This window comes from Enoplosus armatus, chromosome 2 (assembly GCF_043641665.1).
Source record: "Enoplosus armatus isolate fEnoArm2 chromosome 2, fEnoArm2.hap1, whole genome shotgun sequence".
NCBI classification, from domain to species: domain Eukaryota; kingdom Metazoa; phylum Chordata; class Actinopteri; order Centrarchiformes; family Enoplosidae; genus Enoplosus; species Enoplosus armatus.
The window spans coordinates 20,738,867-20,762,536 of NC_092181.1; the positions used below are offsets into that span (position 1 = coordinate 20,738,867).

At 41.1% G+C, this 23,670-nt stretch overlaps 2 protein-coding genes across 2 annotated transcripts; one reads left to right on the forward strand and one right to left on the reverse strand.

Annotated features, from left to right (window-relative positions):
• Positions 1-3,854: 3,854 nt before the first annotated feature.
• On the reverse strand, positions 3,855-19,607 carry gatb (glutamyl-tRNA(Gln) amidotransferase, subunit B). The gene is made up of 13 exons (XM_070923537.1): positions 19,444-19,607; positions 17,333-17,486; positions 17,121-17,234; positions 12,484-12,682; positions 11,656-11,778; positions 11,431-11,544; positions 10,641-10,725; positions 9,682-9,726; positions 9,095-9,287; positions 8,739-8,872; positions 4,588-4,666; positions 4,330-4,464; positions 3,855-4,230 (listed from the first exon to the last, which is right to left on the reverse strand). Exons 1-13 carry the CDS (start codon positions 19,590-19,592, stop codon positions 4,105-4,107), a joined length of 1,650 nt encoding a protein of 549 aa, XP_070779638.1. The 5' UTR covers positions 19,593-19,607; the 3' UTR covers positions 3,855-4,104.
• Positions 19,608-19,813: 206 nt separating this feature from the next.
• On the forward strand, positions 19,814-21,022 carry dctpp1 (dCTP pyrophosphatase 1). The gene has a single exon (XM_070924283.1). The coding sequence runs from the start codon at positions 19,842-19,844 to the stop codon at positions 20,385-20,387; it is 546 nt and encodes a 181-aa protein (XP_070780384.1). The 5' UTR covers positions 19,814-19,841; the 3' UTR covers positions 20,388-21,022.
• The last annotated feature ends 2,648 nt before the right edge of the window (positions 21,023-23,670 follow it).

Consider the following 23,670-nt stretch of genomic DNA (forward strand, 5'->3'; position numbering starts at 1 on the left):
ACTTGGTGAAGAAACCTCTTAGGTCAAGTGATTCATACAACTATTTTTTTTTTAAATTATAGCGTATTTATTTTCCAAGCAAAGATAATCAATTTTATGTGCTTTCTAGTTCTGTAAAGGGGTTTGGCAGCCAAGAAGGAGCTTCAAACTTTCAGCTAGAAAATCCTGACCTGTTTGCTGAAGCCTGCACCAGCCGATAAAGCTCCCAAGAACGAGCTCCAGGTCCACCAACCAAAGAAACCAAAGCAAAAAAATGCATCTTTTTCAGCAGTCATCAGCCCTTATCTGAACTCCAGGGTTCAACCCTCCTTTCTGAATGTCTTCTACTACCAGCTCCAACCACAGCAAGATGGCCGCTGCTCAGTGTGCTTCTGTTTAAATACTCAGGCGGCCTTTCTGGAGAGTTGTTGCCTCTTTGCCGTTGGATTACACACCATAACTGAGCACCACGTGGAGCCTCTAAGTCTTTGAGAGTGCAAGCGTTTGAATTAGCAGCACCGAAATCTAATTTCAAGATAACTGTTGTAGCCGGCACATTCAAACTTTCTCCTCTGTTCTTAAGCAACTGTTACACGACTGCATTTTGGGCAAAACAGGTTGTCTTTTTAAACTTTACAAAGTGGTGTTTCCAGAAAATGTTTGTGTTAGATGTTTGTTTTGGTGTTTTTCTGTTCATTCATGACGGTACCTCAGGAGTCTTTTAATGCACGTTCTGTTCTCTCAGTTCTTAAACAGCTTTTGGGTGAAACTATTTTTCCTACGATGCACTACTTTCTCACATCAATGGGCTCCACATGTTCTCCAGAACAGAGCACCAAACCCAGAATTACACATGCTATATTTAATTTGCCTTACTTTAGTGATGCTTTGTAATGTACATATTGTAAGAAACATTTTCTAATGACAAAACACTATGCAAATCAAGGATGTTTTGGGTGTAATTAAGTAGGGATATTTTCAGAATGGGAAGGGGTATTTAAGCTTTTATGAGTTTCTATTGCCATTTGCTTTTCCAGCGAGGTTTTACTAGAGGCTAGTTGTTATGGTTTGTCACCATCTTCTGTTTAGGGATTGTGTAGGGTGTTTTTAGTTGTGAGAAATCTGAAATATCACTGTTGGGAGGATTGTAGTTTTGCAACAGTTGAAAATCATCTCGGATTGTGACGGTTACAGAGGGCAAGCTGCTGGAAATTGCCTTTATTTTAGTCCAGGTATCGCACATGGTTGTTAAAATGAGATGATACTAGAGAAATATTTTGATACAAAGCATGCCTCATTTACCAGGACAGAAATACTTTTAAATTGGTGCCTAAATTACGATTTTAGTTCACATTATTGCCTGATTTTTAATGGATTTACACAGGAGGAATACAAACTGTTACAGTTTAAGCAGCTTAACATTTATAGTGATTTTTTTCATGTTTCATTTTTTTAACTTGAAGCTGTCCAGTGTCAGAGTGTAAAGGAAATCCTTTGGGACTGAAGATGTGCAACATATCTTGTTTTGTACCCTCGTTTCTGATGCGGTCTGTTTCAAATTAATTTGACCCTATAGAAGACAAATATTATGGATCTGTTTCTCGATAAAACTCTTTATCGAGAGAATAGAACATTTCTGGAGATAATTTGTTGTACAAGTTTTATCACATCTTGACCTTTTTATATCACTTATAAAAAGATTCAGACTCTGAGATAATGGACTGCTTCAACTAAATCTAACAAAAAGTAAATGTAATTTTGCACAAACACAAATTATGAGGAGAAAGAAAATGAGAAGAAAGGGGGATGAAAAGGCAACTGTGCATGTTGTAGTCTTGCACTTGGTCGATCAATGTTATCATCATAAGTCTAGCAAATAAGAGGAACAATTGTGTTTAGTTTTAAATCTGGATTGTGTATTTTTGTTCCTATTTAAATCCATTCATTCAGTTTCTACTTGATGCTGTGTAGGTAATAAATTATGCAGTAGGATCTTTGTGTACTTTTTACAAAAATGGAAATGTATATTTGTATCAGAGCCATTTTCACAACTGTTGAAGAAGTCCTTCTCTCTGGTGAAAGAATGTTTCAGAGCACTTTATCAGCCTTTTCATATTGCAGTGCCACTCCGCCCTGCTGACACAGACCCTCAACCAGCACAGATCCAGTCTGTTTAACGTAACCCAGCACAGCATTGTGGCCTGAAAACGGGTATTATAACCAAGATTATAGACCGGTTTCTGTCTCACTGGGTTCTTATTCCAAAGATTCATCCTTTCTGACACCATTTGGCCTCAGTTTTCTGTCCAAGATGTGATCAGGTTGCTGTTTGCTGATGTCTGACACACAAAGGCATGCCTCTTTTAATAAAGACAACTTCTGGTAAATGAAACTGGATGTGTTGACTTTTCCCCCACACTCTTTAAACTAAAAACAATGAAGGGTTTTCAAACCAGAAGCCAGAAACAGGTTTCACCTGACAAAATCAATATATTCTTTCCTTTTTGCCAGAGGTGGTTTGTGACCGTTTGTGCTGTAGATATTGACGTCCTCATTTAATACACATTTCCTCTCTGAACAGCCCTTCCCCCAGAGAGAGTTTGTTCAAAACTAGGTCTTGTTCTTGGACACACAACAGCTTCACAATGAAGCAATGAGTATGAAATACTGCAGAGAGCTTTGACAGCTTTTAAATTTCCTGTTAATCATCAGTACACAAATGCACAAAATAAACAACTTTTTGCAAAGTAAACTGCGTCACTTTGCGTGTGCGTGCAAACAAGTTATTACATCAGTCAAAAAACAGCATGACACTAAATCAACGCGGGATAAACGAGAGACTAATGTCACAAATGCCAACGAGGAACTACAACCATTTGGAGCTAATACAACCAAAACAAAAAGTCTAATTATTTTGTAATGAAAAAGCTCCAACAGCTCGAGGGGCTGTGTAGTATCCACACAGGCAGTCTTGCAAACAGGTGCAGCTGACCAGAAAACAACACTTTGTCTGTCTGCAGAAGAACGAGACTCTCTTCTCCGTTACATTAAAATAAACTGCAATGTGAAGGATATCATTTTTAAAAATATTGAGAATTACTTAGTTTCAAAATAAGACTCATCTTAAATTACTAAATTCAAATAAACTGCACAAACCATTAGAGGCAAGAAGCAAACTGAGGAGGCCAGGCAGCTGCCATTTTACCGATCACAAAAGAGGAGTGGATAGGCAGAGGCAGACAAGTTCAAGATGAAGATTGTGTGTGAAGGATCTGCACCTCAACACCAGAGAGAATCCCTATAATACACCAATATATAGAAAGTATTACAAGGCAAATAACGTGCTACAACCACAAGAGGGAGCTCATTGATCGCTCTCCTGTCTGGATGTCTGAGAGGGGGGGCCTGTCGCCTTGAGATCATCTGTCATGTCAGCAATTTCATCTTCTGCCTGTGTGATTTTCAGGCCTCACAAATGACCATAATAGCCAATATGGCCGTGGCCAATGGTACATAAAGTTAAATTGAAATTGCAATATTGAATTATAAGCAGGACTGTTTAGAGGAATCATTCTTGTAATCCAAAACGTCTTTTCTTCCTAACAGGACCATATAAATTTATCTTAAATATTAAATTAGTTTTCCACAAGCAGATTTTACTTTTCCACCTTAAATAAAAGTCTCATCAGATCTTATCACCTGGTCAGAATGTGAAAACATATTTACTGCATCTTGGGAGTCATGGATGCCTTTTTTTGTTTTCAAAATGCATCAAACGGTGATACAACACTGCCACAGAGAGATTACTCTGAAAAGCTTTATTGCTTTTTAAACACATAAATACAGAAGATAGTGACTGTTGTCCAGTGAAAACATTTGTTCAGTATTTACAAAAATGTCAACCTCTCAGGAACTAAGGATGGTAGCTTCATCTTCAGCTTAACCCACAGAAGACGTGGCACCACATACTGCCACGTGACATGGACATGATTACTGTGCACATCTGCATTTTCATACAGATCTACAACATCACTGTCGTGTCGTTTGCCTTTCATGAAGGTCACACATGGCATGACATGACTCTTGGTCTGTGATATTTCCGGGTTTTGCAGGACAGTCCGACCTTCATGAAGTCTTCTCTTGTAAGATCACTCTCACCAACACCGGGTCAGCTCTGCCTTTGGTCTCTTTCTGAACCAGCCCCATCAGCTTGTTCAGAACTTTCTTGTTTCCGTTTCTGATGGCGTGAACCTACAGAGAGGAACACAAAACATCTCAAACATGCAAAAAAACAACAACCCACAACAACAACAACAAAAAACAGGTGAGAATTTTCCTGTGAGCCCTCACCTCATCGGGGTGTGAGTCCACCACCTTCTGGCAGATGCTGTGCAGCTGTGCGGTGTCACTTACAAGACCCAAGTCCTGCTCCTGGATGATCTGCGGGGCTGTCTTGCTGGATGACCTCCACATCTCCTGGAACACCTGAGAGCGGCGAGAAACCAGGAAGACGCAGGTGAGCCAGAATACAAACAAGCACTAGCCGGGGTGTTTGTATTGAGTGACAGATAGAGGGAGATAATTGCATGGTCTGTGCAGCTGACTGACCTGCTTGGCAACCGAAGAGGAGATGTGTCCCATTTCCTGGAGTTCCAGCAGCTCAGCCAGGGCAGAAGGAGAGATTGGGCTGAAATCAAATGAAGGGGTGATTTAAATAAGAAGAAGAAGAATTAGTGATATAAATGGAAGGGGAGAGGCAGAATGAAAGAGTGGGAGAGTCAGACTGAAAGGATGAAAGAGTCTATCAACATTTGTGATTTGACAATAATGTGTTTATCTTCCCTATGTCTTCTTGTTTATTCCCCAGGCTACCAGACAAACAGAATCAAAAAAGCCTGTTAGAATATATTAAGCAGAGACACAATTTCTTTGAGTGTACTGCAAGCCAGACAGCCCATCTCAGCTTAGCTAAATCTCCTCCAAACATGGCCTAGACACTGTGGGAAAATAGATGAAAAGTATCCATCTTTTAGTTTGATTACAAAATATATCCACATATTTGTGTTAGGGAGGAAAATAAACAGCCAAACGGGATTAACAATTGGTGTGATGCAGATATTTAGTCAATTTACAATAACTGCTGCTCATCCCCGAGTCAGTTGTGACACACGAACACCACATGTTGCAATTGAGAGTGTGTGAAAAGTAGCTAGTAAGCGAGCAGAAAAGTTTAAATAGCCAAAGTATGAATAAGCAGTTGAAATAGTTAGCTAAAAGTAATGGATAAATGATTGAAACATCCAGCTTCTGCTCTCCAGGTGGCAGTAGGATATCTGCAAACTTGACCAAAGCAACCTGAGCGTGACACTTACATTGTATGACTTTTTGTAACCATATCCATTTTTATATAGTTAAAAGTGTTAAATAACATCCAGTTCATAATCCAGTCATAACAACATATTTGGGAGGTGTCAGTGAAGGGGTACTTGAGCTCATCTGGCAGCGGGGTTGGAAGCCACTGAAATCTGGAACCCTCATTATATTTGTTTTCAAATGTTTCACCTCAGCGTTAATGTTGGCCTGGCATCATGCCGTCACCAACCTGCCACAAATCAGCCACCGGACCTGCAGTGAATTTCCCTCATAGGCAGCCGCCAGCACACCCAGCAACTTTTGTGAGAGGAAACGCTGGAAGAGCAGCTTATCTCAGCCGCTGGAAGCTCCCGAACGAGCAGTTAATGACACGTCTGGAGTTTCACCTCTCTGGCTACCTGACCAATATGCTTCCCAATTTCGTATTTCGTTTATCCTGCTCAAGGCCTTGGAGCCAGAGGGACAAAAGGAGGTTCAGGCATATTATACAGGATCAGCCAAGATAAAAAAGATTTGATATTGAAAGTCATATCACAAGGAGCTACATTATGAAAACTACCTTTATTTTACAAAATGCCAGTTATTTCCGTATGCAGCTGACTCTCTCTGTTTCTTCCTGCAGCTTTTGACAGTCCTGCCGGCCACTCTTTGTTTTTCTTTAACTCTCCTCCTTTCAATCAAAGCAAATGCAACATTATGCATAAATAAACGAGAGCTACTTTGTGGTTTACTCACACACAAATGCGTCACAACAGTCTGGGAATGGTAGATAAAGTAAAGCTCACAGCATCTGCGCTGACGTCAAACCATTACTTGTTTGAATTTTATTTGCTCTGCAATGACTCAGAGATGAATTTGTCAGTATTTCTCTGAGTTGAACAATAGTGAAAAATATTCATTACTACTGGCTCAACAAGCTGAAGGGAAGTTTCTCAAGTCGTGGTCTGGTGACTGACCTTCAGTCAGAGCTTCACAAATACAACTCAGATGCATACCACCACCTTCATTTTTCATTTAGCTGCAGTCACTGTTAAACTGCCATTTTAAAAGAAATAGCTAAAATGAACTGAGTTTCTGATATTTAGAGTCACAGTATGCCATAAACAGACACAGTGGGAGACAACTGGAGTTATTTTTTCAGAGTCGGTGGCTAAATAGACATCTTCATGTTTTTACGAAGCACAAGTGTGAAAGGTACTATGGCAACTCTCTTTGTATGAAAATATCAAAAACACTATTCGTTTTCAAGAGTGTTTTGGAACGTTTACAAAATCCAACATGTTCCAGCTAACAGGCCTTCAGCAGGGAGATATCAAAACAACACCTTCTTCCAAAAACGTAATGATTTCGCTAATGTAATTGGATTTGTCAAAACAGGCTTTTCCCTGACGGGCTGTACAGTGTAGCACAGGTTGATGTGCTGTTATTTTCAACCCAGACATTGTAGCTTGACTATAAAAACATTATTATGAGCCCTATGCAGCACAGAACAAAATCTTTTTTGGGGCTAAATGCTCTTTAATCCAGTGCAAACCTTCCTGGGGAATAGAGAGGGAGCAGTTCAATAACAATAATAATTTTAGTGGCATCTCCTTTAGAGCCAAGAACAACTGAAGGTTTGTGTGTGTTAATGTGTGTCAAGGGTGGGAATCAGTAGCAACCCCAAAATTAGATTGATGAAGCGAATTCTTGTTGCTCTGCACATGTCGTTCTGTACAAAGCCCAGCTCATTATTCATTCATCTGGACCGTGGCTATTGTTTGATTCAATATGATGTCAGCTACGTGCATATAAACACGTCACAATATTCAAAATAATCACAGTCGTCACAAGATATGAAGTCGCTCTTGCATTAGCTGATCGGCATCAGTTGCTTCATTCATGCTTCACAATCATCAGCTCATTCAGTTGTGTGGCATCAGCTGACTAATTACGTCCAATCATATTCACGCAGGTGTACAGCACTGCCATCATAACCTGACACTTCTCACTATTGTGGCGCAGTCAGACCAGACTTTTCTTCCCATTCGTTTCGATGTGGAAGGGGTCGAGACAAACTCGCTACTGGTTGTGAATTTATCCGCCCCCTTCGCTTCGCACAGAGTTTAATCAAGTTTAATTAGATTGAAATTGTGAGGCTGCACGGCGAAATAATACAAGAAGCAGAGAAGAAAGTATGCTGTTTAGCTGCAGAGAGTGCAAGGCCAGTGAAGGACAGTGAGAGAGGTTAATGACAATGTCAAATGTTTGATAGGACGCTGCATAAATTATGACTTTGCAGACTGCTGTTGTTAGCCTCGCTCCTGCAGTTCATGTTTACAACCCTACCCATGCTATTTCCGGTTTCCTCTGCTTTTGGCCACTCCACGTGAATATATTTTGTCAGCAAAATGTTCGACTACAACTTCACCATGCTGATACGCACATGCCAACCCTGCTGCCAGAACTCCCTCCACCACCAAACTCCTCCATACGTTCTAAGTTTTTGGTGTTCTTGATTTAACTAAGATCCAGTGTTCATGCATGCCTTTATCAAGACGGGATTAGCTCTCCCTGCAGAGGCTTCCTTGCTGCTGGGATTTTTTTGAGAGCTCTCCCAAAGAGCAGAGCTCTGTATGCCAAATCTATCTGTAAAACCATCTGCTATAAATGTCCAATTCCTTGAAGTAGGTGTCTCAGACTAAAGTTTAATCATGAGTTACAGGATATGGAGCTGAACTTCTGACACCAGATGTACTAAATCACTTTTATGTGACAATTTATTTTGACAAGAAATCACAGTTTTTCACATGAACCATTGAAGCAGTGGCTTGTGACACAGAGAAGTCTGACGGACGCAGACTGCTTCTGGAAAGTGAATAGTTATTTGTATGCCATTGTTACAGACAGAGGAGAGATGACAGGAAATAAGGGAGAGGCAGAAGGCAGAGAAAGGTCCCTAACCCTTAGATACGGGGTGCCCCAACCTTTTTTTTTTTTATAACTTTTTTCTTTTCAGGTTGATTCATTTATCAGGAGGCCTTCGGGCGGAAAACTATTTATTTTACAAGAAAAAAAAGCAAAAGCTTCAGTAAATTCAGAGAAAAGTGTTTCATGACCTCCTGACTCTCAGGTTTGAAGCCCTCTTCCCATGTGTACTTTTATGTCTACATGTTCCATTCCTCCTTCTGCCACAGCTCGAAATCACCAACATTTTCAGATGCAGCATTCAAAGAGTACAAAGTGGGTGAGCCAATCACAAGAGGCTCAGGAGGGTCACGTGCTTGGGCCCTGACATCTAAGACCTGAGTGCTGGCAGCAGAAAAGCACTACACTCATGAGCTATGATGGCATTATGTGAATATTGTGTGTATTGAGACGAGAAGGGAAGTCTCTGCAAGTCTCACCTCTGGCTCACGCTCATGTCTTGCTGTTTGAGGTGGCCCACCAGCTCATTTGTCACCCAGCCGATCACCTTCCTCGGCTCCTTCTTGGTCGCCTTCAACACCGCCTCAAAGTATTCCACCAGCCCATCCTCATTCTGCAGCAAAACACCATGAAAATGCTGTCATCACCTCACATGCATATTATCTAATTAGGATCAAATCAGCCCAGCAGAGTCCAGGAGTACACAGCTGCCTCCTGGATTCAAGCAGAAGTGCATCCAAGCTGACTCTGCTTGGACTCAGATGGCAATTAAAAGACAGACGCAGGAAACAGATTTAGTGAGTCACAGGCTGCTCTCACCCACTTAAAAACTCACCACCAGAGTGAAGCTGTGCTCGGGCAGGATGCCGTACGTTTGCACCAGCCTGTCTCTTTTGACACTGGGTAGCTCTGGCAGCCCTTCCCTTATCTTCTGCACCACCACCGCCTGGCACGCATCAATGCCAGTGGGCAGCGAAGCGTTATCCTCATACACAATCAGAGGGGGCAGGTTGGGCTCTGGCATAAACCTGAAGGGGGAAAAAGGGGAGGGGGTAGGAATGCTTTATCAGCAGTGCAGATAAGCTTAGCGAAGAGAAGGATGGCTTTTACTGAGATACTAATAGTCCTCTTGACACCACTAACATTTCACTTACTCCCCTAATCATTTGACTCCGTCAGCCTTACACCTGTCTGTCTATCATTCCACCTCCTAAACTCAAACACACATACACATCCAGTGTGGTCCGGACCTTGAGTGATGTCTGTTTATTTCGCTCCATCTAGTTGCCACTCAGAGGCTCTCATCCTCTCTCAGTCCCCGCTGGAGGGCAAGATCACATTCTGATATCATAACAGCATGTCAATAAAGACAAGCTCCCAGGACAAAACTGAGCACCGATATGCCCTCAAACCCACACTCACCTGTAGTCCTGAAGACCCTCTTTGTCCCTCATAGGAAGGGTCTCCCTAGAGAAAAAGACGCACACATCATAAATGATAAACATTTGGATTTATAAACACGTGTGTCACAGATTTCAAACACTTAGTAATAATAGGTATTAGAAGAAAAATAACTGGATAAACTGCAGTACAAATATGACATACAGCTCTGCAATACTGTTTAGAGCTCAAACAGTTCGTCGATCAACAGAAGATTAATCAGCAACAAATTTGATAATCAATTAAGAGTTTAAATCATTTTTCAAGCAAAAATGCCAAGAATTCACTGGTTCAATGATCTCAAATGGGAAGACTTTGCTGTGTTTTCTTGTTTTCTCTAATATTAAACTGAATATCTGCAGATTTTGGACAAAATTGGTTGGACAAAACAAGACATTTGAATATGCCAATAATAGACCAAATCAATAATTGAGAAAATAACTAACAGATCAGTCAATAAAAGAGAGGCTTGCCTGTTGAACCCCAGAGAAACTGTGTACTCAATGCAGCTAATTGCAAAAAAACACAAACACACGAAAAAAAAAGTCTGCCTGGGTGTCTGCAAACCAGTGTAGTCAAATCTGTAGCCACCTTCACAGGAATGAGAAGAGGGACCCGATCACAGGCCATCACACACTCTGTTTAACATACCACCATGTACCTTGAACACGCAAGGCCTCATGGGAAATAGGCAGAGCACCAGAAGATGATCAAGGCCTCAGCTGTGTGCGAGTTGGCTCATTCTGTGAGCTCATAAGCCTGTGAGTAGCACATAGCTCACAGATAACACAGGACGACGGCGGCATCCAAATGGCTCTATTCATCATGATTACCATGATGGTTCCTCAGCTCAGGACTAATGAACCAGGCAGAGATCCCAGTCAGAGAGTGCTGTAGTGGCTAAGGCTTGGCATCATGGCACTGCTTTTTCATCCTCTTACCCTGATTTGGAATCATACGCCCGGGTCTCATTTTGCACCGTCCCCCCTCTCTGCAGGATCCCAATCTGTCTCTGGATCTCGTAGTCTGGTGATGTCAGGCAGCGCATTAACACAAACACAGACAGTTTATTCAATAACACCACCACACACAAATAGAATTTTGTGGTAAATGCCAAACATCTGACGTGATACACTGGCAATCCTCAGGTCTCTGACTGCCGCCACATTATAACTGTGATAAACGATGTTTTTCTCCATGACTTTTAAATACCAATTCCGCGGCAGAGTTATACAACTTTATTGATAAATAATTCAAGCACAGCTCCACGGTATGTCGCACCGCGCTTAAAAATCTGCATGTAAAGTGCTGAAATGTTCAGGCTTTGGCACTTTGTCAGCGTTTTAAGTGAAGCTCAATCAACAGTCAGTGAAGTTAGAGTTAACAAAAAAACGATGTTTTTTTAAGTGAGCAGCTGCGAGAAGCCAATTCAGCTTTACATGCTGATATAACACAGCTAATTGTTTGTGACTGGTTGTCAGTCCTCAACTTATGCTTCACAAGTTACTGTCAATATTAACTATGCCTCCTGGCTTAATGTCTATTCATAAATCCGGCTAAATCTTTGTTTTCATTTAAACAAGAAACAAATATCTATGAAAGTAATAAAAATATTACATTTTCGTTACACCTGACAAATACAAAATTGCAGGAGTGTGTGTGTGTGCGGTCAGTGTTCAAAGTACCTCCATAAATATTTGCCACTCTTAAGCCACTTTTTGAGATACTTACCTATGGCCCTGGCCAGGTATCGGATACTGTTGATGTTCTTCACCTCTGCTCTGGTGCCCAGGGGCTCACCTGGTTTGTGGACGGACACATTGGCGTCTACTCTCAGCTGGCCCTCTGTGGAGAAAGATGAACGAAGATTCACGTCGAGTGGGAAATAAGTTTGGGGGAGGTATAACAGCTCAGAAAAAAAGAGAGGAAGGCAGAGAGACAGAGTGATTTCCATACCAGACATGTTGCCTTGACAGGTGCCCAGGGCTTGCAGGATGAGCTGAAGCTCTCTGACAGCTGCAGCAGCCTCCTCTCCACAGCTCATGTCTGGCTCCATCACCAGCTCCATTAGACCTACACCTGACACATGTGAAGACAGCTGTGTTTTACATCTCTAAGGTATCTATCACATGGAGCTCTGCAACAAACCTCAACAGTTCTTGCTTTGTTGAGCAATTTAAATCTGTAGAATAATGTCTGTCTGCACCTTTATGTCTTCCAGAGTTAAAGTAGAAAGTTATAAAACATTTTCTTATTGACAACATATTTCATGACCTAAACCAACAATGTCTTAGTTTGTCTCTCAAAACGTTTCCTACTTCTCTACTGTCTGTGGCACTCAGCCAAGCCCATTCATTCCTACTGAAGATGGGCATTTTTTATCACAAATATACAGTTTCTTTTTTTAATTTATTAAAAAGTTATTTCCTAAAATAGCTGGGCACTGTAGTTTATAGCACTGTAGTAAATAGCACAATTGTTGGGGACTATTTTCAGCCACAGGGGGACTCAAAATAAACTGCAGAGCCCTTGTTCATAGTAATGAAGGAACATGTCAGCCAGTGCAAAGCTGTGGCTCAATGATATGTTTTTAGTGGCTTTTGGACAACAGTGAAGATCTATGTCACAGAGGAATATGCTATAACCAGCTTTGGCGACATAGACATCACACATTGGTAGGATCAATTTATTGCTGCTTTTCATGGTAGTTCTTGACAATAAGAAAAATATAGAATACCCCCAGACTTATCCTTTAATTGTAGGGCACAGACAAAAGCTCGTTACCTGCTCTGTTGAGGTCTATGAGTGTCTGGCTGCGGAGGTCATCGTGGAGACTCTTGCCGCTGTCCTGCTCCAGCTGAATCTGTTTGATGTTGACAGTTTTTCTGATCACCTGGCTCCTCTTTTTTCCTCCAAGAAGGCTGTATGCCAGCGTGCCATCGACTGCAATGGGCTGCCGTAGCTGAGTGATCTGGTATCCAGCCTGAAATTTGAAAATACATCAGCCCAAACTGTAAAACTCTGGGCAGCCAGGTTGTGTAGTGAACAGAGGACCCAAAACCTCAAAACTCTACGTTGCTCTTCTGAACTGTCCCTAAATTACAATCCAAACAGCTTATTGTATCGTGAGTCAATGAGGAGAACAACACTAGTTGCACGTACTTAATCCCACATGAAATTAGATTTTAATGGTAACATCATGCTGCACTCGTACGTGTAATTGAAAATTCCAATACACTCTTTCATGAAATACAACAGTCTTATGCTAACTGATATCCTTCTGGTTCACTTTGGAATAGAGCTGGACGATACGACCAAAAATCTATATGAAGATAGATAAATTTAGTATGATGAAAACACTTGGACTGACTGGTTGGTTAACTGCTGTTAGATGTCGCTGCTATTTTCAGTGTATATTCATGTACTGAAAATTGCAACATGAGTACATTTGGGACAGTAAGGATACATAATGCGAGTAATTCAGTAAATTAAGTTTATTGTCCCGTCATACTTTGAGTGAATGAATGGAACGAGCCCTCATTTTTCAATAGGAAATACATCAAGTTATGGAAGTAAGGTACCATTACTCTGAGTCTTTGATTTAAATCTCACTCTTTTGTCAGTGAAAGAGTGATGAGTATGCTGCAGGCAGTGTCATGGGTCTATGTAGAGGTGAGACAGGCAGCATCAATTAAACACAGAGCTGGCTGATTGGCTGGGCCGTCATTATCATGCAGCAGGAGTGCTGCCATTTCACTCAAGGTTTCTGCTCACAAAAGCATAAGAATAAATATTTCACCTGTTCCTCTATTCCTAAAAGAATCTGCTGCCCCAAGTACTAATTTCCCACGTTACTATGGCAACCACATCACAGGAACTACACATTAATCATACTTATGCTAAAGAGAGTGAGGACGTGGGAGAAGAGATTGGGGGGCTGTTAGTCACTGGCTCTCTGTACAATGTGTCTGATCGACACAATCAATCACCTCCACACCTTCTCCTTTTCAAACAAATGAGAGGATTTTCTTTTTCAATTTCTCTTCTTCTTGGCTGATTCGATCTTTAAATCTGCTGGATTTTGTGAACACTGTTGCAGCTTATCAAAAAGCCCCCGTTTCTTACTTCATCTTTTTGTGAGTTTTGTCTCAGCCTTTGAAAATGTTGTTTCTGCTGGCTGAAGCACGAGCATGTCATATCGTACATTAGGGAGCATCTGTATAAGAGAAGGCTATTTGCATTTCCTGCATAGTAGATCAACTACTTTTGCTACATAATGAGGGGTGAGGCAAGTCTGATGTAAACAAGATCCTGGTGGCCACATTAAGTTTTCCCAATTACACTCTGACAGCAGATTGAGCCCTAATGAGCAGTAACACTTCCTGTGACAAAAAGGTACAGATGCATGCCTGCTCACATACTGTACATACAGAATTGGACACACACACAACTCATATCCATGTTGTGAAGTCACTGAGTAATTTTCTGACTAATTTCAAAGTCACTAAACAAACCAGTCGGTCATCTCATTCCTCGCGCCTGCATGCAGATGTTCTTCTCAGCCACCCACGGAGGTCAAAAAAAACATTCATAGCTCTCATTAAAACACAAGTCGAAACTTCGACAGCCAGGCCATGTCTGTTTATTGGAGACGTAATATCTCAAGTAAATTGTAATTATTTTCTCATGCTGGTCGGTTAGTGTCAGGCTGGTGAGGCATGTTATTAAAGGGCCGTTAAAAAACTTTATATATGTGTCTTGCCTGCCATTTCAATTGAAAGAAGGAATGCTGGTTGGGCAGCAGCATTAATCATTTAATGAGTAACTGTGGTGTTTTACAAAATGCAATCAGGGATTTCTAGCGGAACATATCAATAATGTACAACGCAATTTACAAATGTATTTTTCAAGGGTGGGATAATTTCTCCCTCTGTTGCTGCAACTGGCTTGGTTTTACAAGTATAGATTACACTCAAATTTCAGGTCAAACGTGAAAAATGTTCCATCATCTGCATAATTAAAGCCGCTCTGACTTCAGTTTATCAGGCTGTTTCACACAACAACACTGGGACAGATCCCTCTTTTTGAGCAGCTGATGAGACTAATGCACACTAAATTATTACAAACAAGGCAACAGCAGGTATTGTGCGCGGGGCACACAGTCAATTTAAAACACAAATAAAAAGGTTTGGGCTCAACCTGCTGGCACGGGTTGTTTTGTGAAATCTAACAGAAAAATAAAAACTGTAAGCGGGTATTATCGTCCCTGCTGTGTGTGTCAACTGTTGAGAATTATTCCAAAGGAGGTGATGCAATCTTCAGTAAATACACAAAAGAGCAAGAGGAGCCCAACAGTAATCCCTGCACTTCTGGAGCGGATTTTTGCTTGAATTTCGAGATACATGTACTTTCTGGGGAGATAATGTATCCTTACCATGGTGATTAAAATATGTCCTGCAGCAACTTTGTGATAACCAGTGTGTCGGTGAAATATTGAAATGGGGGGGGGGACTCTATCAAGCTCTACAGAAAGCTGCTCCATCTAGCCTTATCAGTCACATTTTCACAATAAAGTCAAGTTAGCTTAGAAATTAGAGCAGAAACTAATCAGAAATATCAAAGAAAGGGATCATTTATTTCAGTGCGATACAGTAATAAAAATAGTGCAATAAAAATACCAGCTGAAGCTCATAGTCAGTGTATTGCTTGCAATTTCACGAGGGTGCATTTTAAGCCACTTCTTTGGGCAGTTTCAATGAAAGACTACCAAAGGAAAAGAAAATCTGTCTCTTAAGTTCTTCAGTCCATAATTACCGTCCTCATTACCTTGCCCAAAGCTGCGTTAGCATGATATCTTACCAGGGAAAGACTGACATTGAAAATGCAAAATTCTCTAACACCTTTCTTCTGAGAATTTCTAGATTTATTAGGAGAGGTCTCAGTAGGGCAAGTCACTGTGGAGTTCCCATGACATTTTGTATTTTCCATGTAAGCCTTAAAATGTCACTCATAATGGCAGTAAAATTACCCTGAGGCTCTGAGGGGTAGTGAAACCTTGCCATGCGGGCACTCCATTACAGAGAGCAAAGTGCACATCACTTTGGTGAGACGGTTAAATGGAAACATCGGTGTTAAAGAGGGTTTTATGGAATACCTCTACCACTACCTTACCAGACTGCTATTCAGCTCATATGACATGTTGTTAGATATCTAAATACTAACCACAGTCCCATGTCACGACCATAGGACATATGTAATTTATCAAATGCCATGCTGGAAAACATGTCTGTTCTTCTTTGATTCTTCTCAGCAGTAGAATTTAAAGCTGCAAAGAATATTTTTTCTGGCCACTTGAGAGCAGCAGAAAAACTGTGTGAACACAACACTGACATATTATCACTGGTTCAGCTGATATGGTGAACAGCCGTTACGGAGCAACATTAGCATTCATTTGGAGTCGTGTTTCTGGCCACCTGGCAAAACTAAGTCCAATAATCGCAGCCGGACATCTAAACAATGAGCTGAAGCTCACTGTAAAGCCGAGGAGAGCTGCAGATTTGGGTGATCATTTTCTGTAGGTTCGTCACTACCAGTGACTCCTATAGCTGCACTAATCAATATTTTCATATTATCAATGGGTCAAAAAACAATGTGTAATGTGAAAGGTGTCACATTAGGTGTATCATCTGCATCTTTACTGTTTTGGTTCACTCTCACTGCTCTCATCCCCATTATTTCCACAGCAGGCAGCTTTTTTCAGTGAGAAAAAACCCCAGCACCTACTCTAAGAAACTAATAAGTGAAGTCCTTTATGGGTAACTACAGATGATCAGAGTCATCTCAAGCTTACAAAATCGTTCATTTTAATTAAGTATTGAATTTTCATATATTATTATCATAATAATCAAACATAATCAAACGTATCACAACCAGAATTGTGCAGTTAGACAACACTACCTGGGGTTTTTATGACTCCAATAATGATTCAAATTATGTGAATAAAAAAAAGCTATCCCCAAATTAAATGACCGGTGGATAATGTAGAAATAGAAGTGCACTGAAGGAAATGAGCTGGTAAGTGAAAAAACACTGGTCATTTTCTTTAACAGCTTTCGGTGTCATTTGTCGGTACGTGTGGCAAATAGCATTTTTACTGCTTCAGCGAGACTTGCTCACTATTTCAATTAGAGCTCATGGCCAGGAGAGTTCATTGTGAGGGTTGTGATGGAGAAGCTGGAGGCAGACGAGGACAGCTTACATCAAAGCAAAAGCAATGATGCAGCATGATGTGCAGGACAATAGTGTCACTACACTGCTGTTTGTCAGATAAAGTACCTCCACTAATGCCTCTGCTATCACTCTCCCACCTATTAAACTCTAGATGCTGTACAGAAAGTGAGGACATGGAGTGAAAAACTCACAGGGAGGTCAGCGTAGAAGTAGTGTTTCCTGTCAAAAAGTGACTTCCTGTTTATGGCACAGTTGAGAGCCAATCCTGTCATCACTGCTGCCTCGACACATCGTTTGTTCAGAACCTGGGGACACACAGGGACATAACCTGATGACTTGACGAGAAAACGATCAGAAAACCACAGGTTATCTTTGTTTGAATTTTACTTTAAACGGCACTTACAGGTAATGTGCCCGGTAAGGATGCATCAAAGAATGACACCAGGGAGTTTGGAGGTGCTGAGAAGCGAACCGGTGAGCTGGAGAATAGCTTGGTGTTGGAGTTAATCTGGGCATGGATTTCCAAGCCCACGACTCCAACCAGCTGCTGGGAAGCACTGAGGCAGAGGAGAACAAGACATTGTACAAACAGAACCAACTAAAATAAACTTCTACTATACAGGAGGACTGAGGATACAACAAAACAACAACAAAATCAGCCAGAACAGTAGCTGTGTACCATGACAAAGGAAAATACTGCTAATTCTAAGTAGGTTATGAGCTTGTGGTGTGTTCACACTGGGAAAGTGACAAAAATAAGTATACCGACAAAAGTCAGCATGCATACTAAAAAACACTTGATTTTTGACTGTGCTTTTGACGTACACTATTGTCCCAAAACGCAATACACAAAGGAAATTGAGGCACTACTCACGCTGCAAAAAAGTAAAATTAATTGCAAATGGTGGTGAAACAACTCCAGAAGGATTCAATCTTTGAAAAGACATTTTTCTTTCTCTTTGTGAAGTTTATGTGACTGTGACACTCTAAAATCCCAGTTTACTTGACATCCTAATGCACACATCATTTTCCATTAGTGTAAAATATCAAGTATTTATCAATTTATTGTATATTAACTGCAAATAGATTAGATATAGTACACAATGTATAAAACTATTACGTAGTATGAAATTGGGACGCAGCAATAGTTTGGTCTTGTGTCAAAGTCTGTTTCCCCTTCAAATAATGTTTCCTGCAACATTTTCCTCCTTGGTTGGGGTTAGGGCTTAATTTGGGTTAATGTGATTGCCGTCACAGAGATGACTGGTTGCGTTTAGTCCTATAGTTTAATTTGGAATCAATCCTTGCAGAAGATGACAGACTTAGGGCCACAGTTGGCTTCAGGTTAAAGGGGAACTCCACCAATCCAATTTTACACGGGAAGATCAGTTTGCTTTTCATGGAGTTCTGCTCAGCATGTGAAAACAATGTCTTCTGTGGAGGGAGCTGTCTGAAAAAATAATCCTAGCAATGTCATTGAGGTCATCTCAAGCAAGGCCAGATTAACCTACCAGGGGCCCCCAGGACAATTTAACCATTTCTCCCCTCTCTGCACATGCGTACAGTATTCCTATGCTAACATGGCTCCTTGTTTGCAGTGTGGTTATCTGATAAAACACAAATTAATTTATAAATATGCAATATTTCAGTACAGTATTATAGTCTTAAAACTAGATTAGGACCATGGGATCCTTTCCATGACTCGTTGTGTCAGTTTATATTTTGCTTTAGTAATGCATCTCTTATACCTTAAAAGTTAAGTTCAATTATGTTCCAAAACCTATGACCTCATTATGAAACCCATCCCATTTTGGGGGCCCATTTGCACAGCTGGTAATCCTGCAGAGAGGTTGGCTTAGATAATTTATAACAGAAAGCTTTAAAAACTGGAGGCATGGAGAAAACATGGGCTTGTAACAGGCAGGGAGGGTCTAACAAACAGATACAACTGAGCTGCATTAGGGGGAATGAAGGGTCCATTATTTTATAACCTAATCCATATCAGGGACTAAAATTCAGTATATCACGCCGTCTATCGCTTCAATTTCTTCTCCTTTAGTATGAAAGTATGAAAGGACGACACAAAATCACTGGAGTACCACTTTAATGTGAGGGAAACAATTTGATTGGGTTAACCCACTTCAACCGACGCTCTAAATCAGTGCGCAGCAACTGCACGTAACCATGGCAACAGTACTTCTGCAGTTATTTGGCTAGCTAAGCTAACTCACCGGTTTAACCAAGCTGTGGCTTAACCTGACGAACTTTTAAAAACGAGTGGCCATTTGAAGACAGCTTCCGTTTCTTCAGTAAATTAGCGAGTGGCCACAGTTTAAATCCGAGATATCATGATATACAAAAATATTCGACTCAGCGGAGGAAACGTCTTCGCCTCCACCTTGTCCCCTGTTTTTTTGGGCACCTCATCGTTTGCTACTGCTTACATACAGATTAGTAGGGGGCAGGTCAGGGGCATCATAACACACAGTATTCCACTTCAGCAGTCCCACTTACCTTTTTTCTCTCAGCTGCAGTTGACTGTCGCATCGTGAGCTTGATGTGCTTATTCGTCTAATTATACACAAAGCCTTTGGATACAATATCGGCATCTGTTTATTCATTTTGTGTAGCAGCTCACTTGCTGCACCAGAGGAGGCAGCCATGTTGTAAGTTTCCAATGAACACGGGAGCTGTAGTTTTTTAAAGTGACATTTAATGTGTGCGTTTACGCCGCAGGATTTCAGGTTAAAACTACAAAGCCCAGTCTTGGTAAGATTCCGGTTTCCGACATAAACTGCATCATTTCCGTTCCGTCAACTGGCGGGACTTCAACACACGTTACTAGCCAAGCAGGCTGTTTACAGACCTTAAGAAGTTGTTTTTAGAGGCACCGCTGATAAAATTCATACACCATGATGGCTACAAACGGAAAGGAAGCCTGTGGCATAAACGGTGACGAGCCATCGGTGTCTTCAAATGGCAGCAACGATGCTTTTGCTAACAAGTCCCACTCTTCTGTGGTAAACGGAGCAGCAACGAAGGCATCGCCTCACTCCAAGCTGCAGAACGGAGGAGCCGGGAGGTTTTCCTTCAGCCCCGAGCCTACCATTGAGGACATTCGGCGTATGCAGGCGGAGTTCACAGACGAGCGGGACTGGAATCAGTTCCACCAGCCCCGCAACTTGCTGCTGGCTATGGTCGGAGAGGTGGGTGAGGTGGCGGAGCTCTTCCAGTGGCGGGGGGAGGTGGCAGAGGGCCTGCCGGACTGGACTGAGTCGGAGCGAGAGCACCTGGCACACGAGCTCAGCGACGTGTTGATCTACCTGGTGGAGCTCGCCGAGAAGTGTCGCATCAACCTTCCCCAAGCGGTGCTTCGTAAAATGGCCCTAAACCGACTGAAATACCCCGCCAACAAGGTGCACGGTTCGGCCAAGAAGTACACTGAGTACAAGGACTGAGTTTGGGTGTTGAAAGGCGGATGTCAATCAGGGGACTCTGGTAGCAGTGACTGCTGGAGCTGCTGATAAATTCCCTGTCAACGTGCTGCAGTTCAACTGTGGCCTACTAATGAACACTTTATCCTTCGGTTCAAATGGGTCTTTTTCTGGGTTGACTTGTTGCATAACTATGAGTGCTCTTAACTGTATTTTCTGTGATACATACTAGGCCTAGTTGCCTACAAATGCCAAGTCACATTTAGCAGGCAAAGTACTTGGGGAATACTACGTTTGCTTTTATTGAGGTTAACTTTTAAATCCTGTTTTTAGTTTGATCATTGATGTGCCCGAGCAAATTTGAAGCAATGCATACTCTTTGCAGAAAATATTACAGTGCAGTGCCTTTGGGGGAGTATTTTGTGGAATATATTTCTCACTGAACATTTTAGAAGTTATGGTTTGGCAGCAGTTTAGGAATGTGACAGAGTGCATTAGAGAGTCGGTGGAGTTGAAACAGATGATTATTGTACTGACCATCCCTGACAAAACAGTAGTTGTGAATTGATTTTGTGTTATCATGGTTTTGATTTACCCTCCTTTCCCATCAGGCTTGGAGCAACTCATCTTCTGTTTTGTTCACACAACTGCCACGTTTTTTCTGAAGTAAAAGTTGCTTTGATTCTGTCTGTTTTTATTTGTTGCTCATTTGTCAGTCAGTTAAAGGTTTATTAGGTACACCTAGCTGAGACTAATGGTCTAATAGTACAATCGCTCTGAAGTGAATCCTAATTTCATGGAGATTATAATGTCCAGAAACTGACCAGAAACTCTTAAGAGAAGTATTGATTCAATTGCATGGTCATTTTATCGGCTGTAGTCTGTGAAAAATGTTTAATTGTGTAGTATTATACTGAGCAGCATTTCTAATACTTATCTACTGTCATTGACAGAAAAGGGCTGGCCAAAATATTAACAACCCTCAGTATAACGCAACATAATTCAAATGCACCTCTGAAACAAGTCCACCTAACTTCCCTTGACAAGATTCAACATTACCAGATTGCCTGAAAATGAAACGTGGTGTTTGTAAAGGTGTAATAATCATTATTAACTCACCTACCGCGTAACTTATAGAGCGATGGACTGCATTTATATAGCACTTTTATTCAAAGGGCTACCACACAAGCATGCCCTACCATCAAGAGCAGTTGTTAGTGGTTAGTTAGTGCTGTTGAGCTGACTCGACCAATATATTGCACCTTGAATGAAACTTTCATGCATCTTTGCAAAGACTTGAAATGCAAAATACGTTGGGAAAAACACTTTGTGTGTGTGTGTGTGTGTGCGTGCAAGATTTATTTAATCTAGCGTAGCACAGCGATGAAAACGTCTGTCTGATTTTTCAATTCATGTGTTTCGAGACACAAACATTGCTCTAAGCTGTATACCCCGGTATTCACTCAGAGAAGCATGAGTCATCCACAGGCTGCAAAGGAGAACAGCCATGCATCCCTAAAATGTTGCTCTGTGTGCAAGTCAAGCCTCACTTCAAAGTAAACAGCTTTTTGCTTAAGCAGATATGACACTGCGTGCCACATTAAGAATGAGCAATTGTCCACTTTCTTGGTGTGTATCCAAAAACATGGATATGCAAACTCTCTTCCTCTTCTGGCACTGCGATGTGTGAATACATCATTTTAATTTTAAGCTCTTTGGAGTGAGGTTTATAGGAAAAACAAGGGGCTGAGCTTTCTTCTGTCTTCGTCAGATGAAGCAGAATAACCTCCGTATCCCCCCAAATAAGTTTTTCATGATCGTACATCCTTAGCGCCTACATTATTCCCCACAAATTCTGCAATGCTTGCTCTACCGCAGAACCCTGAAATCATTTTCAGCTGTCATTCATCCAAAACATAAGCCATTCCTCACTTAGTTTCAGTAGTGTAATGCACAGTGAACATCATTGCAAAACAGTGTGCACTATCTTAAATGGGAGATCGTGATCGTAGGTGTTATCTCAATATTCACTGTCTAGATGTGTGCCAGGCAGGTATCATGCTGCAATTCCAGCTGTCTCAGGAGAATAACCATTTACAGGCTGCATCGCTGTTCCTCCTGCAGTTTTCTGTTGCGCTGCTTCTCTGAGAGTACACAGGCAGGCACTGCCAAATGTGATCCTGAAGAGGTTTCGGTAAGAACTCTTGAGAAATCCTCATGCAATTTTCAGACTGGAAAATATTGGGGATGTAGCACATTTCCACATTATGATTCACATCAAACTGCATGCACATATAAGAAGTCAAACATAAAATGAGACTAAATTTCTCCCTGAACCCAGCTCTAACCTGAATGGGAAAGTGTAAACATAAATATATGTTTGTATTGTTTTATTGATTAGATGGTTGCATGCAGCATATACAGATCCAAAACAATACATTTTACAGATGAATTGTGTAAATAATTGTATAGTGTATGTAAACTACTTTACTTTATCATGCAAAAGAAGGATGTAGACCCAATCTTTATCTGCCCATTGAGGCTGTGAAATAATTTTCCATTCACAAAATCTGCCTTCATGTTTTCCCAGGCTGCAGTGATTGGGAGACTCTCAGAAATCCTGATAAGTCCTTAAGACTTTAAGAACACTAATAGTGGATTCCATTAACTGTTGAGAAGTGTACTTCATGTACTCCCTACCTATTATTTGAAGGAAGCTATTTTTTTTATAGCCAGAGTGGGCAAATGGCTTGGAAACACTACAAATACATCAAAGTTGTCTGAGAGTAGGAACCATCTCACAAATGTCACGGTAAATTGTACGTTTGTAGGCGGAGTTTTTATGCTTGGACTGCCTCAAACCAAACAACAAAGAGGACCTGGAACTGCAAAGTGCATCTCCAATAAACTTTCAAGGGTGCATTTATTAGTTTGTTGCATTTTGTGTACTTACAAGTGGGAAATATATGTACACCTGTCATCTTGAAGTACAGGCTTAAGTCTCACTGTGTATTTATTTTACTTATGAACACTTTAAGATTTTATAGTTCTTCAAAATGTGAGTTAGCTGAGGAGATGTTTGTTGCCCTCATGTCTTCATGTTTTGAGAAAGAAGTCAGAAGGTTCCCATGGTGCCATTTCTTGTCTGAAGGGCTTAATTATATTGAAGTCTTTTGACAAGTTTAAATCTTAGATTTTATTCTGCTTTATAATGGTCAGCCCAGCAGATACCATCAGGCCTGTTGTTGCTTGTTAGGGTTTCAAAAGGATGTTGGACGTCTAGTTTTTCATGCTCACACAGATAAGC